Consider the following 14473-nt stretch of genomic DNA (forward strand, 5'->3'; position numbering starts at 1 on the left):
AATTATGTTGACATCGAGCGGCGAATTCTCAGAGAACAGATTGCAGACGCTGATAGTCTATATCTGGCAAAAACCATTCACGTTTTTTGGTTGAGTTTTCCCTTCTTTGCATCTGATTGCGATGATAAACGCGCTAAAGTATAAAGGTTCTTTCCATGCAGAACAATGGCAGAGACAGATAAAGAAAAGTGACATTTTTAGACCAACGAGGTGCAAAAGCATTCCTCACGACTTCATACGAGGAATTTAAACGAGACATTATTTGGGTGGTATTAAAGGCACAGGAGGAGCTGGCTGACTTTGCAGTTAGTTTCTTCTTTGGTTCAGTTGGTGCGAAAAGGCTTTTCAATCCTTGACTGGTTTTTAAAATGGAAATATTCGACATCTTGGGGAAATTCGGCATCTCCACGAGGAATACAAATGTGAAGAAAGCTTGGACAAGCAACTCTCAACTCAAACTGTGTTCCTATTTCAACTTGTTTCCTGTTGCAGAAGAGTCTTTTTGCATTTAGCTGTCGATGTGCAACCAAACCTCCTGAAATCCCAGCAAGCGAACGTCTGATCACTTTTACAAACTATCTGCAACAGTCAGATGGTAGAAGGAGCTTTGGCTTTACGAAGAAGGGCGGAGAAAGAGAAAAACATGGCAGGAGGCGGGACGGGATGCAAAGCGTTCCTCACTTCTTTGGGGAGAGTATCTCAGTCCAGATCCCCGATATGAGCGTCCACTAAAAGGTTTCCTCAGTATTCCTCTTTGATGTTCAGAGCCAGCGAGGAGGGCGACACCAGCCCGTTGCTACCACTGCTGCTCGTCACCATGGAGACGCTGTTTCCGCCGTTTCCGTGGAGAACACCACCGCTCCCATTGGCTGGAGGCGTGGCGGAGGAAGAGGAGGCCGGCTGCTGGAGCTTCTTCTTGGTGATTTTACGCTCTTTAGCCCGGCGGTTCTGGAACCAGATCTTCACCTGGAGCAACAACAACAAAAAGGTGTTTTTATTTTTGCAATGCAATCTGAAGACATCTTTTTTTAAATACATGTTTCAAGATTCTAGGCTTTTATTGTCATGCGTACAGAGCTGCAGTGTAGTTATGTCGATGGAAATCCGAGGTCACAGGCTCCTCCAACAGAGCAACACAATCAAACAGTAGATTAAATAACATAGAACATAAGAGTCTATACAAGTGATACATCATGTGTAAGTTTCAAACAGATGAATGTTATGGATGTTCTTAGTTCAGGTGTTTAACAGTCTTATGGCCTGTGAGATGAAATGGTTTTCTAAATGGAGATTGGCTAAGCTAACGTTGTATATGCTCCGACCGTCCACACTCACAACAACGGCCTACAGACATAAATAAACCAGCGACTGTATTCTCCATGACACAGGCAGTCTGTGGTTTGGACTGGTTTCACTTGTGTCTAGTTTCTGAACAGATATGAGGAGCTGTGAGCTCTGAGGGCTAACTGCTAACGGCTGTGTTGGTTTTGTGTTTCGCATTGAAGATGACGTCACGGGTCCGCCTACACTGCGTTGCTATAGTTACTGCCCCAGCTACTAAACTGTAATGGAAACGCAGCATAAAGTGAGCCAGTCTTAACGAGGCCTAACTATACCGAGCGAGGCCGTGTGGTGGAAATATGAGTCATATATGTTTTGACTGTGCTGCACCAATTAACCAAAGCAAATTCCTTGTATGTGAAAAACTACTTGGCATGCATCCGACTCCTTTACCGTTATATTATATCTGCATGACATGTCAACATCATTTTAAAGCACCACATGCATTTCCATGCGAACAAAGCGATGGTTCCAGTTTGTATTGTTTGTCAAAGATAGGACTTTTAGTTCGATTGCTTTTTGCGCTCTTTAGCCCGGCGGTTTTTGAACCAGATCTTCACCTGGAGCAAAACAAATTCATTTGAAGACTTGCATCAAGCATGTCTACGTTTCCTATAGATATTTCTTTCACTGAGGTGCACCAATTATCCAAAGCTAATTCTTTGTTTGTGAAAAACTACTTGAAATGCATCAGTAATAATTTATCTGCATGACATGTAAACATCATTTTAAAGCACCACATTTATTTCCACTGCCAAGAAAGCAATAGTTCCAGTTTGGTTTGTTTGTCAGCAGTATAACGGAAAAACTACACGTCCAGCGCCGTTCATGTAACTTGGCGGATAGGGTGCAGCATGGTTGAAGAAATCGGATCCACGCATTATTTTACATTTCTCGTTAAACATAGCAAGATAGGACTTTTAGTTTGATTGCTTTTGTGTTGTTGTTGTTGTTGTTGGCAGGACTGGTGAAAAACTAGACTTTCTCATGAAACCTGGTGGGAGCGTTTAGCAAGGGCCAAAGAATAAACCATGATAAAAGTCTGTGTTCTTTGAGTGTTGACGTGATGAAAAGTCAGAGGGTCACCAAATGTAATACACGTCATCCTGTTGGGAATAAGAATGGGTGTACCAAATTTCATGACAATCCATCCAACAGTCGTCGAGCTGTCCTGCTGCTACACATACTCATTACAGCGCAAATAGTGGATTAATCCGCCCATAAAAATAGTCCCAAACAAGTGATCAATTGCACTAATTCCAACTGTTTCAGAAAATTACTTTTAAACTGAATTTACAATGTAGGTCTTCACTATGAACCAATGGTTTAAGTATTTTACTGGGATTTGTTTACAATAAGAAACATTTTCAGAGAACAAGTTAAAGAAATCCTGCCCAGTTCTTCGTCACCACTTTGAATCTCAAACATGGACGTTATGCTTTATGCAAGATCCTATAAATGTAATGTTTCACCCAATTTGTGTCAGTGTTTTTCTGTACCTGTCTCTCTGAGAGGCCGAGCGTCGTGGCCAGCTCCGACTTCCTCCTGATGGTGATGTATTTGCTGTAGTGAAACTCTTTCTCCAGCTCCAGGCGCTGGTGGTCGGTGTAAACCACCCGGTACTTATCTTTAGTCCGCGTCTTCCCGTCTGAAAAACACAGAAACATAACCTGGTTAGCAAAGGAACTGTTGTTGAAATGCCCCTTGCATTGATTTCACACTGAAGGGGTATCAGCCTCCTTCTCTAAGTCTAAAAGTGTATGAAGGTTTCTATGTGTTATGTTCAGTGTCTTGGTTTGTTTGTGTGTCAGCAGGATTAAGTAGAAATGATTGTTAACTAGCATTAGCATGACATAGCACTATAGCATCCAGAACCAAACAGTGGTTGTTCCCAGGTTTTAATCTGTAGCGTAACCCCAAAATAATAACGCTAATAAAATGCAAATGTTTTGAGTTTAAGGTAATGCTACGTTGCTACTGTTGAAGCTAGTTAGCCAGGTTTGCCAACAATAGCCACGTATTTAAGAACATTAATGCATCACAGGTATTTAACAATTTACTTTGTCCTCTATTTTGAAAAAGCTAAAACGTTTACACAATCCTCTAAATTCTTAAAAATGTGGAGCACAGTTTAAAGAGTGGGACAAAGCTGCTAACGTTAGCCTCATATTAGCGTATTTGTGTGTCAGCAGGATTAAGGAAAAACTACTATATATCGTTATCTAATGCATGACATAGCATTTAATAGCATCCAGAACCAAACAGTGGTTGTTTCAGTTCTGATCGGTATCGTGACCCAATAAATAAATATGTAGTTAGCTAATAATATGCAAATGTTCTGCGTTGAAGGTCATGCTACGTTGCTACTGGTTAAGCTTGTTAGCCATGTCTGCTAACAATAGTAGCTTATTTTAGAACCAAATTATTTCTTAGTAGGTTTTTAACTATTTTCACAGTCACATGTTAAAAGAGCAAGATACAGCTGCTAACGTTAGCCTCACATTAGCGTATTCTTCGGCTGGCAGGATTAAGGAAAAACCAGTTTAACGTTTACTAGCATTAGCATGACATAGCAATTAGTAGCATCCAGAACCAAAGAGGTTGTTTCTGGTTCTAATCCGTAGTGTTATCCACCAGTAAAATGTTGTTAGCTAATAATATACAAACATTTTAAGGTAAAGCCAAATTACAAGCTAGTTAGCCAGGCCTGCTAACGTTAGCAGCTTATGTTATGCTCGATTTGTTGTTTTAATGCAAATCAGAGTAGGAAACAACTCTGGAAATGAACAGCATACAACTTGCATTATGGAATATGTGTAAGAATATTGTTTAATGTTTACATTGTGTAGCAATAGGGTGTAATTTGTAGTACATATCCGTATAATCCAGACATAATGATTATTAAAAACACGTGTTTGAGCTCTACCATTTCACATGTACGAGGATAACATGTTTACCTCATATAGCCTAGTTTTAAAAACACTCAAACCATTGAATCCGTTAATTGAATGTTTCCACTTCATTCACCTGAAATCACACCTTCCGTTAGCATGTTAAAGCTCAATGAAGCGTACGGAGCTGTAGTATTTTATATTATATGTTATAAAACACGTATAAACTGACGTCAGGCTGCAGCATAATGTGAGTGTTCACCATGACTCCTTTATTCAAATAGGAAACCTGCCTTGGATTGATTTGCATAAACTCACCGTTATCTGCTTTTTGTTTAATTTAAATGGCTCAGTGTTCGTGTGTTTTAAAACTCGACTCCATCAGGAGGTCAAGCTGCAGACTAAAACTCACTACAGTTTCAATATAAATGACGAAATGTAATTTGTCTTATTCTTACAGTAAAATGAAGGTACTTAAAGTATTAATTGTCCAGTAGAAATGTATTGAAAGAATGTAAAGTAACAGTAAAAAGTAGGTATAGTACTTGAAATAAAAGTGTTGACTGTTGAAAAGTGTATTTAAAGTAGTAAAATGTATTCAAGTACTTCAAGTCAAAGTATTAAAGTACAGTAAAATGTATTCAAAGAACTTCAAGTCAAAGTATTAAAGTACAGTAAAATGTATTCAAAGAACTTCAAGTCAAAGTATTAAAGTACAGTAAAATGTATTCAAAGAACTTCAAGTCAAAGTATTAAAGTACATTAAAATGTATTCAAAGAACTTAAAGTCAAAGTATTAAAGTACAGTAAAATGTATTCAATGAACTTCAAGTCAAAGTATTAAAGTACAGTAAAATATATTCAAAGAACTTCAAGTCAAAGTATTAAAGTACAGTAAAATGTATTAAAAGAACTTCAAGTCAAAAGTATTAAAGTACAGTAAAATGTATTCAAAGAACTTCAAGTCAAAGTATTAAAGTACAGTAAAATGTATTCAAAGAACTTCAAGTCAAAGTATTAAGTACATTAAAATGTATTCAAAGAACTTAAAGTCAAAGTATTAAGTACAGTAAAATGTATTCAATGAACTTCAAGTCAAAGTATTAAAGTACAGTAAAATATATTCAAAGAACTTCAAGTCAAAGTATTAAAGTACAGTAAAATGTATTAAAAGAACTTCAAGTCAAAGTATTAAAGTACAGTCAAATGTATTCAAAGAACTTCAAGTCAAAGTATTAAAGTACAGTAAAATGTATTCAAAGAACTTCAAGTCAAAGTATTAAAGTACAGTAAAATGTATTCAAAGTACTTAAAGTCAAAGTATTAAAGTACAGTCAAATGTATTCAAAGAACTTCAAGTCAAAGTATTAAAGTACAGTAAAATGTATTCAAAGAAGTTCAAGTCAAAGTATTAACGTACAGTAAAATGTATTCAAAGAACTTCAAGTCAAAGTATTAAAGTACATTAAAATGTATTCAAAGAACTTAAAGTCAAAGTATTAAAGTACAGTAAAATGTATTCAATGAACTTCAAGTCAAAGTATTAAAGTACAGTAAAATATATTCAAAGAACTTCAAGTCAAAGTATTAAAGTACAGTAAAATGTATTAAAAGAACTTCAAGTCAAAGTATTAAAGTACAGTAAAATGTATTCAAAGAACTTCAAGTCAAAGTATTAAAGTACAGTAAAATATATTCAAAGAACTTCAAGTCAAAGTATTAAAGTACAGTCAAATGTATTCAAAGAACTTCAAGTCAAAGTATTAAAGTACAGTAAAATGTATTCAAAGAACTTCAAGTCAAAGTACTAAGTGTGCAGTAAAATGTTCTCAAAGTTCTTAAAATAAATGTAGAAATTGTCCAATGAAATGTATTGAAAGTACAAAGTGTCTTTTTGCGTTACTGTGTTACGGTAAATTAAAAGGCCTTCAGCTGTCTTTAACACGCTCTGATTCAGTATTAACTCTAAACAAACACCAGTTTCTTCTTTAAACACACACACACACACTCACACACACACACACTGTCTGTCTGTCCAGTAATTGGTCAGCGGGGGGGTTTGGGAACATCTGTCCGAACGTTCTGCTTCATTTGTGAAAGTGAAAACCAACAGTCTGATAGAGAGCTGACGCTAATGAAGGAGCGTAAATCAGAAGCTCTTCAGCGTTCACTCTGCACTCAAGTATCGTTACTCATTAGTCACAGCAAGAGCCAGGCTAACACTTCCCCCCACTGCCAGTCTTTATGCTAAGCTAAGCTAGCATAGCCCTGATTCCTCACTAAGACCCTTTCTCTACGGAGGACGAGAAGTGCCAAATAAATAAAACCATATATAATAAATGTATTCTATTAAATGTACCTGATTTATTTTTGCTTGATTATTTTCAGTTATTTTCCATTTATAAAAAGTTATGTATTTATACGTGTATACATTTATTTATTATATATTTAATGACGGCTCCGCCCACTTTCGATATATGCTTAAATATAGCAGTAGGCTATCGATGTCCATGGATGAGAGAAACATCTACGTCACTTTACGGCTCCGCCCACTTTTGGGGGGAAAAAAAGCTGTCATCTGAACGGCGGTCGATACAAATTCTGAAGTTTTTGCCAATCCGATCAGAAATGTAAGAAAACCGTGGATTTGTGGATCTTCAAAGAGCCCGGTTACGATGGACAGACAGGCAAACAACTACATTAAATCATTGGAACTCGACGGTCGGGCTCGATGTATGGTTAAATATAGCAGTCGGCTATCGATGTCCATGGATGAGAGAAACATCTACGTGACTTTACGGCTCCGCCCACTTTTGGGGAAACCAACGCTGTCATTTGAACGGCGATCGAGCCCGAAGCCACAGAGCTCTTCTGTTACCGTCCTTTCTTCTTAGAGGAAGTTCAGAAACACGTAACTCTGGATTTGTTTTAATGTTTGAGGAGCAATAAACGAAACGGCAGCTGTTGGCGTGATAGAACTATTATGTTCCGCCTCGCTCGTGAGAGAAACAGCTGGCGGAGAAATTACAGCCTCGCCTACTGATTTGAATTTAACCCAGACATCGAGCCCGATCGTCGGTTTCCAATTATGTAATGTAGTTGTTTGCCTGACTGTCCGTCGTAACCGGGCTCTCTGAAGATCAGTGGATCTTCAAAGAGCCCGGTTACGATGGACACATCAGACAATCCACGGTTTTCTTACGTTTCTGATCGGATTGGCAAAAGCTTCAGAATTGGTATCGACCGTCGTTCAACTGACAGCGTTGTTTTCCTCCAAAAGTGGGCGGAGCCGTCCTTTTCGCCCGGAAGTGACGCATGTGTTGCTCTCAGCTATACTTGTTAAGTTTGAACATTTAAAAATAAATGCAAAAAAATACAAATGAAATAGGAATATGAAATAACATTTTATGAACAATTATTGTCATGTTTTATAAATTAAACAAACCCTCTCACACACACACACACATACACACACACATACACACACACACACACATGGACATTTTGAAAGAAAATCCTTCATTTTGTATCAAACAAACGTCAAAATTACCAAATTAGACGCTTCAATAATATCACCTATTCTGCAACATCCACTTCCTCATGTCTCTTCTACATCAACATGTGTCCCCTCTTCTCCATGTCTCTTCTACATCAACATGTGTCCCCTCTTCCTCATGTCTCTTCTACATCAACATGTGTCCCCCTCTTCTCCATGTCTCTTCTACATCAACATGTGTCCCCTCTTCTCCATGTCTCTTCTACATCAACATGTGTCCCCTCTTCTCCATGTCTCTTCTACATCAACATGTGTCCCCTCTTCTTCATGTCTCTCTTCTACATCAACATGTGTCCCCTCTTCTTCATGTCTCTTCTACATCAACATGTGTCCCCTCTTCTCCATGTCTCTTCTACATCAACAGTGTCCCCTCTTCTTCATGTCTCTTCTACATCAACATGTGTCCCCTCTTCTTCATGTCTCTTCTACATCAACATGTGTCCCCCTCTTCTTCATGTCTCTTCTACATCAACATGTGTCCCCTCTTCTCCATGTCTCTTCTACATCAACATGTGTCCCTCTTCTCCATGTCTCTTCTACATCAACATGTGTCCCCTCTTCTTCATGTCTCTTCCACATCAACATGTGTCCCCTCTTCTTCATGTCTCTTCAACATCAACATGTGTCCCCTCTTCTTCATGTCTCTTCTACATCAACATGTGTCCCCTCTTCTTCTTGTCTCTTGCTACATCAACATGTGTCCCCTCTTCTCCATGTCTCTTCTACATCAACATGTGTCCCCTCTTCTTCATGTCTCTTCTACATCAACATGTGTCCCCTCTTCTCCATGTCTCTTCTACATCAACATGTGTCCCCTCTTCTTCATGTCTCTTCTTAATCAACATGTGTCCCCTCTTCTCGTGTCTCTTCTACATCAACATGTGTCCCCTCTTCTTCGTGTCTCTTGTACAATCAACATGTGTCCCCTCTTCTTCATGTCTCTTCCACATCAACATGTGTCCCCTCTTCTTCATGTCTCTTCCACATCAACATGTGTCCCCTCTTCTTCATGTCTCTTCTACATCAACATGTGTCCCCTCTTCTTCGCTGTCTCTTGTACATCAACATGTGTCCCCTCTTCTCAATGTCTCTTCTACATCAACATGTGTCCCCTCTTCTTCATGTCTCTTCTACATCAACATGTGTCCCCTCTTCTCCATGTCTCTTCTACATCAACATGTGTCCCCTCTTCTTCATGTCTCTTCTACATCAACATGTGTCCCCTCTTCTTCGTGTCTCTTCTACATCAACATGTGTCCCCTCTTCTTCGTGTCTCTTGTACATCAACATGTGTCCCCTCTTCTTCATGTCTCTTCTACATCAACATGTGTCCCCTCTTCTTCATGTCTCCTCTACATCAACATGTGTCCCCTCTTCTTCATGTCTCTTCTACATCAACATGTGTCCCCTCTTCTTCGTGTCTCTTGTACATCAACATGTGTCCCCTCTTCTTCATGTCTCTTCTACATCAACATGTGTCCCCTCTTCTTCATGTCTCTTCTACATCAACATGTGTCCCCTCTTCTCCATGTCTCTTCTACATCAACATGTGTCCCCTCTTCTTCATGTCTCTTCTACATCAACATGTGTCCCCTCTTCTTCATGTCTCTTCTACATCAACATGTGTCCCCTCTTCTTCGTGTCTCTTGTACATCAACATGTGTCCCCTCTTCTTCATGTCTCTTCTACATCAACATGTGTCCCCTCTTCTCCATGTCTCTTCTACATCAACATGTGTCCCCCTCTTCTCCGTGTCTCTTCTACATCAACATGTGTCCCCTCTTCTTCATGTCTCTTCTACATCAACATGTGTCCCCTCTTCCTCATGTCTCTTCTACATCAACATGTGTCCCCTCTTCTTCATGTCTCTTCTACATCAACATGTGTCCCCTCTTCTTCATGTCTCTTCTACATCAACATGTGTCCCCTCTTCTCCATGTCTCTTCTACATCAACATGTGTCCCCTCTTCTTCATGTCTCTTCTACATCAACATGTGTCCCCTCTTCCTCATGTCTCTTCTACATCAACATGTGTCCCCTCTTCTCCGTGTCTCTTCTACATCAACATGTGTCCCCTCTTCTCCGTGTCTCTTCTACATCAACATGTGTCCCCTCTGTGGAAAGAGACTCTGAAAGTTTCAGGAACAAAGATTTTCTCTCTTTTTGATCCATTTCTATAAAAACTTGTCTGAAAATGAGCTGATCAGATTTGGGCCACTTTGTGATGTCATAACGATGTGTTGTCTTGTGTAACCATTAGCCAATCAGCAACAAGGTAACCCCCCCCCCCTCCCATTATAACAAAATGTCTCTCAGAGGGGCGTGGGGAGGGGCTCCTTGTTCTCATCTGAAGTCACAGACAGAGAATCAGCACTTTGGAAACAGGGCTGAAACAGAGGGGATTATGGGTAATGCTGCAATGATCTGTTTGGTGTTTCAGCCAATCAGAGACAGGCATTTGTGGAAATGATTCCCGTTCATCCCGACACATCGCTCGTCTCCAGGAGTCGCTCCGGGCTCCAGAGAAAGCACGTGCTGAGGTCACAATACGTCTAACACTCAATTGACCGACTTTTAAGCCATAAAAGCGTTTAAAGATCTGGGAGATGATACGGAAGTAAAAGAGTGAACTGCTAATGGAGTCAATTATGAGACCGGAGCTTCTCTCTCTCTCTCTCTCTCTCTCTCTCTCTCTCTCTCTCTCTCTCTCTCTCTCTGATGTGATTCACGCACACTATTCTATTCTATACTTATTCCTGTTCTAACACTCAACAACCTTTTGAAGAATATCTTTTAACGTATTTATTAAAAAAACACGCACACACACACAGACACACACAGACACACAGACACACACACACACAGAGACACATACACACACACACAGAGACACATACACACAGACACACACACACACGGACACACAGAGACACATACACACAGACACACACACACACGGACACACAGAGACACATACACACAGACACACACACGGACACACAGAGACACATACACACAGACACACACACACACACAGACACACACAGACACACAGACACACACAGACACACACACACACACACACATACAAAAACACACACAGACACACACACACTCACACTCACATACAAACACAGACACACACACACAGACACACATACACGCTCACACACACACAGACACACACACACACACTCACCCACTCACTCACTCACACACACACACACACACACACACAGACACAGACACAGACAGACACACACTCACACACACACACACACACACACACAGACACACACAGAGACACACACACACACACACACATTATTATATTTAATTGAACTCCTAATTTCATGACGCTTGCAATATTTTCTTTTTTATTTCTATATTTGTATTTTCTTTACCAAAATAAATACACGTTATAAAAAAGGAAAAGTAATACCAAAAAAATTAGGGGGATAATGTCTGTGATTTACTTTCACGTGTGATCTGAGAACACACACACCCAGACACACACACACACACTCACACACACACCCAGACACACACACACTCACACACACACACACACACACACTCTCACACACACACCCAGACACACACGCACACACTCTCACACACAGTCACACTTCACACTTCAAAGTGCGGACAGTCTTGTTCCTCCGTGTCCTCTCCGCCCAGAGACGGCGGAGGACAAAGCGCCCCCGCCCGGACCCTCCCTCCTTTCCGCGGGGCTTCATTAGCATCACAGCGGCCTCTTTGATCCGGGGGCCGTGGGGACGCTCCACCCCGTCGGACCTAAGCGTTTTATTAGCGATTTGAAAAACACACGGTCCTCGTGCTAAAGTCCCAGCTGCGTGTCGGTGAAGGGAGGCGGAGTCCGGGTTTAAACGTAAAGTACTTGTTGGCTGTTTGTATTTTATTCTGTATTGTTTCATTTATTTTATTATTTCATATGCATTTTTTTTTTCTATAAAACAAATAAGAAAAGTGAATATATATATATATATATATTGAATTATAATATAAACTCTAATTACTATTAATACACCAAAATTATGTATATTATTTATTATTATTTTAAATTTTTAACATCATTTTTATTAATAATATTAATAGTATTAAATAATTTCTAACTGATTAGTAAAAATTAAACAAAAGTATAAATAAAACTATAGTTATAAGATACGACACGATACAATTAAAAGAATGATTTAAATGTCAAATGGAGAAAAGGGTTTTTTATAGGATTTTCTTTTCCAGGAGAAGCGGCACGCTCGGTGTAAAACATCACAGTTTTTACTGAAATTAATCCAAATAAATAACAATTAAAAACTATTTTATAATAATTTATGATAGCGCTTTGAAGGAAACTCTAATAAATGGGATAAAATGGCGGAAGAATGTAAAATAAGACGGCGTAAAAAGCTGATTGAACATGTTTTATCAATGTGAGCCTATTTCAGTAACTATTAAGATATTTAGCATTTACAGTATAAAGCGGCAGGAATGTCAATTCATTTGGATAAGTATCTTAAATGTTATTTTAGTGGGTTTTTTAACCTGCAGACTTGGTTAATTATAGGGAGTTCATAAGTGCAATCTGTACAGTATAAAGTCAGAAACGCTAAAGATACCTGATTCCCACTTTATGAATGAGTTATTAAACTGTAGGTGCACTTACCGCATGTCATACTTCATTTCATGCATTAAATAACATGCTATTTTTACAGTAAAAAGCACCATAAATACTTACGTAAATTCATTTAAATACGTGTTTTTTATTAAATGGGTTGAGGTTATTTTAGTGGCTTAGTGGGTTTTTTAAGCTGCATATTTGGTTATTATATGAGTTATTTAGAGTATAAAGAAGCAGAGAGTAAATGCCCCCAACTGATGAATTATATGAGTTATTAAGCTTTGCATTAAAAACAAGTATAACATGTTATATCTACAGTATAAGATAAACCGATTAATGACGTGAGTTTTAAATATTTCTTACTGGGGTTGGATGTGGGCGCGGAGCTCCGGCGGATCCAGTCGTACGGGTTCCTCCTCTGCGGGGATCCGGGCGACATCTGGCCGACAGATGCGTTCAGCTGCCCGGGGAAATCCGCCGGGTTGAACCCCAGAGAGGGACCCACCACCGCGGATCCCCCGGAGGATGAAGCCCCCCCTCCTGCCACCGCCGCCGCGTAGTGGGACGACCATTCATCCCGGGATGGAGGCGGGGGAGGCGGGTAAGAGGAGCTCCATCCCCCGGTGTTTCCCCCGGAGCCCCCGGCCTGCTGCTCGGTGGTCAGGCCCGGGTGGTGAGGGTGGTGGTGCGGGTGGTGGTGCGGGTGGTGGTGGTACCCGGGGAAGTCTGAGTACTGCGGCGGGGCGGAGGTGAAGCTCTGCGGACTGAGGCTCAGAGGGTGCCTCGGGCCCGGGTTCTGGTACATGTTGGGGTCCTTGTCCAGCTGCAGGTAACTCACGTACATGTTTCCAGGGGAGGCGGAGGGCTCTGCCTCTGCCTGCTGCGGAACCAGACTCTGTCACCTGGCGCTCAGGTATGATCTCTGCCGTCCACCTGTGAGAGTGTGTGTGTGTGTGTGTGTGTGTGTGTGTGTGTGTGTGTGTGTGTGTGTGTGTGTGTGTGTGTGTGTGTGTGTGTGTGTGTGTGTGTGTGTGTGTGTGTGTGTGTGTGTGTGTGTGTGTGTGTGTGTGTGTGTGTGTGTGTGTGTGTGTGTGTGTGTGTGTGTGTGTGTGTGTGTGTGTGTGTGTGTGTGTGTGTGTGTGTGTGTGTGTGTGTGTGTGTGTGTGTGTGTGTGTGTGTGTGTGTGTGTGTGTGTGTGTGTGTGTGTGTGTGTGTGAGAGAGAGAGAGCGAGCGAGAGTGTGTGTGTGTGTGTGTGTGTGTGTGTGTGTGTGTGTGTGTGTGTGTGTGTGTGTGTGTGTGTGTGTGTGTGTGTGTGTGTGTGTGTGTGTGTGTGTGTGTGTGTGTGTGTGTGTGTGTGTGTGTGTGTGTGTGTGTGTGCACGTTAAAACCTCCCACTGTCACATGGTCACTTTTATTACCCTTATCTCCCTCCCTCTCTTCCTCTCCTTCCTCTCCTTCCTCTCCTCACATCCTCCCGTAGTATAGGCGCAAATACAATATGGAAACCAATAAAAACATTTTCTACAAAAAATACAGTATAGGAACAAATATGACATTTAAATATGATAAAAATACTTTAATAATAAATACATAGAATATGAATAAAAAACTGTAGAAAATATAATATTTATAAAAAACATAAAACCTCTAATTTACAAAGATGTTGCAAATATATTTTGATGATAATACTTTTTGCACTTTTACTTGAGAAGCATTTTCAATAAAGTACTTTTAACAGAGTATTCCTGCACTCTGGTACTTCTACTTTTACTCAAGTACAAGGTCTGAGTACTTCTACTTTTACTCAAGTACAAGATCTGAGTACTTCTACTTTTACTCAAGAACAAGATCTGAGTACTTCTACTTTTACTCAAGTACAAGCTCTGAGTACTTCTACTTTTACTCAAGTACAAGACCTGAGTACTTCTACTTTTACTAAGTACAAGGTCTGAGTACTTCTACTTTTACTCAAGTACAAGCTCTGAGTACTTCTACTTTTACTCAGGTACAAGGTCTGAGTACTTCTACTTTTACTCAAGTACAAG

The 14473-nt window shown here is 40.1% G+C and overlaps 1 protein-coding gene across 1 annotated transcript; it reads right to left on the reverse strand.

Annotated features, from left to right (window-relative positions):
* Positions 1–741: 741 nt before the first annotated feature.
* On the reverse strand, positions 742–13271 carry cdx1b (caudal type homeobox 1 b). The gene is made up of 3 exons (XM_034098786.1): positions 12791–13271; positions 2841–2989; positions 742–966 (listed from the first exon to the last, which is right to left on the reverse strand). The coding sequence occupies exons 1-3, from the start codon at positions 13269–13271 to the stop codon at positions 742–744; spliced, it is 855 nt and encodes a 284-aa protein (XP_033954677.1).
* Positions 13272–14473: the final 1202 nt, after the last annotated feature.

Source organism: Pseudochaenichthys georgianus, chromosome 14 (assembly GCF_902827115.2).
Source record: "Pseudochaenichthys georgianus chromosome 14, fPseGeo1.2, whole genome shotgun sequence".
Classification (NCBI taxonomy): domain Eukaryota; kingdom Metazoa; phylum Chordata; class Actinopteri; order Perciformes; family Channichthyidae; genus Pseudochaenichthys; species Pseudochaenichthys georgianus.

Bases quoted from the DNA above. Each gene is read 5' to 3' on its own strand.
- cdx1b (XM_034098786.1), bottom strand. From the start codon at position 13,271: ATGTACGTGAGTTACCTGCAGCTGGACAAGGACCCCAACATGTACCAG. The intron at 2,990-12,790 runs GTAAGAAATATT...TGTGTTTTTCAG, and splicing joins CGCGCCCACATCCAACCCCA to ACGGGAAGACGCGGACTAAA. The intron at 967-2,840 runs GTACAGAAAAAC...TTGTTGCTCCAG, and splicing joins TCGGCCTCTCAGAGAGACAG to GTGAAGATCTGGTTCCAGAA.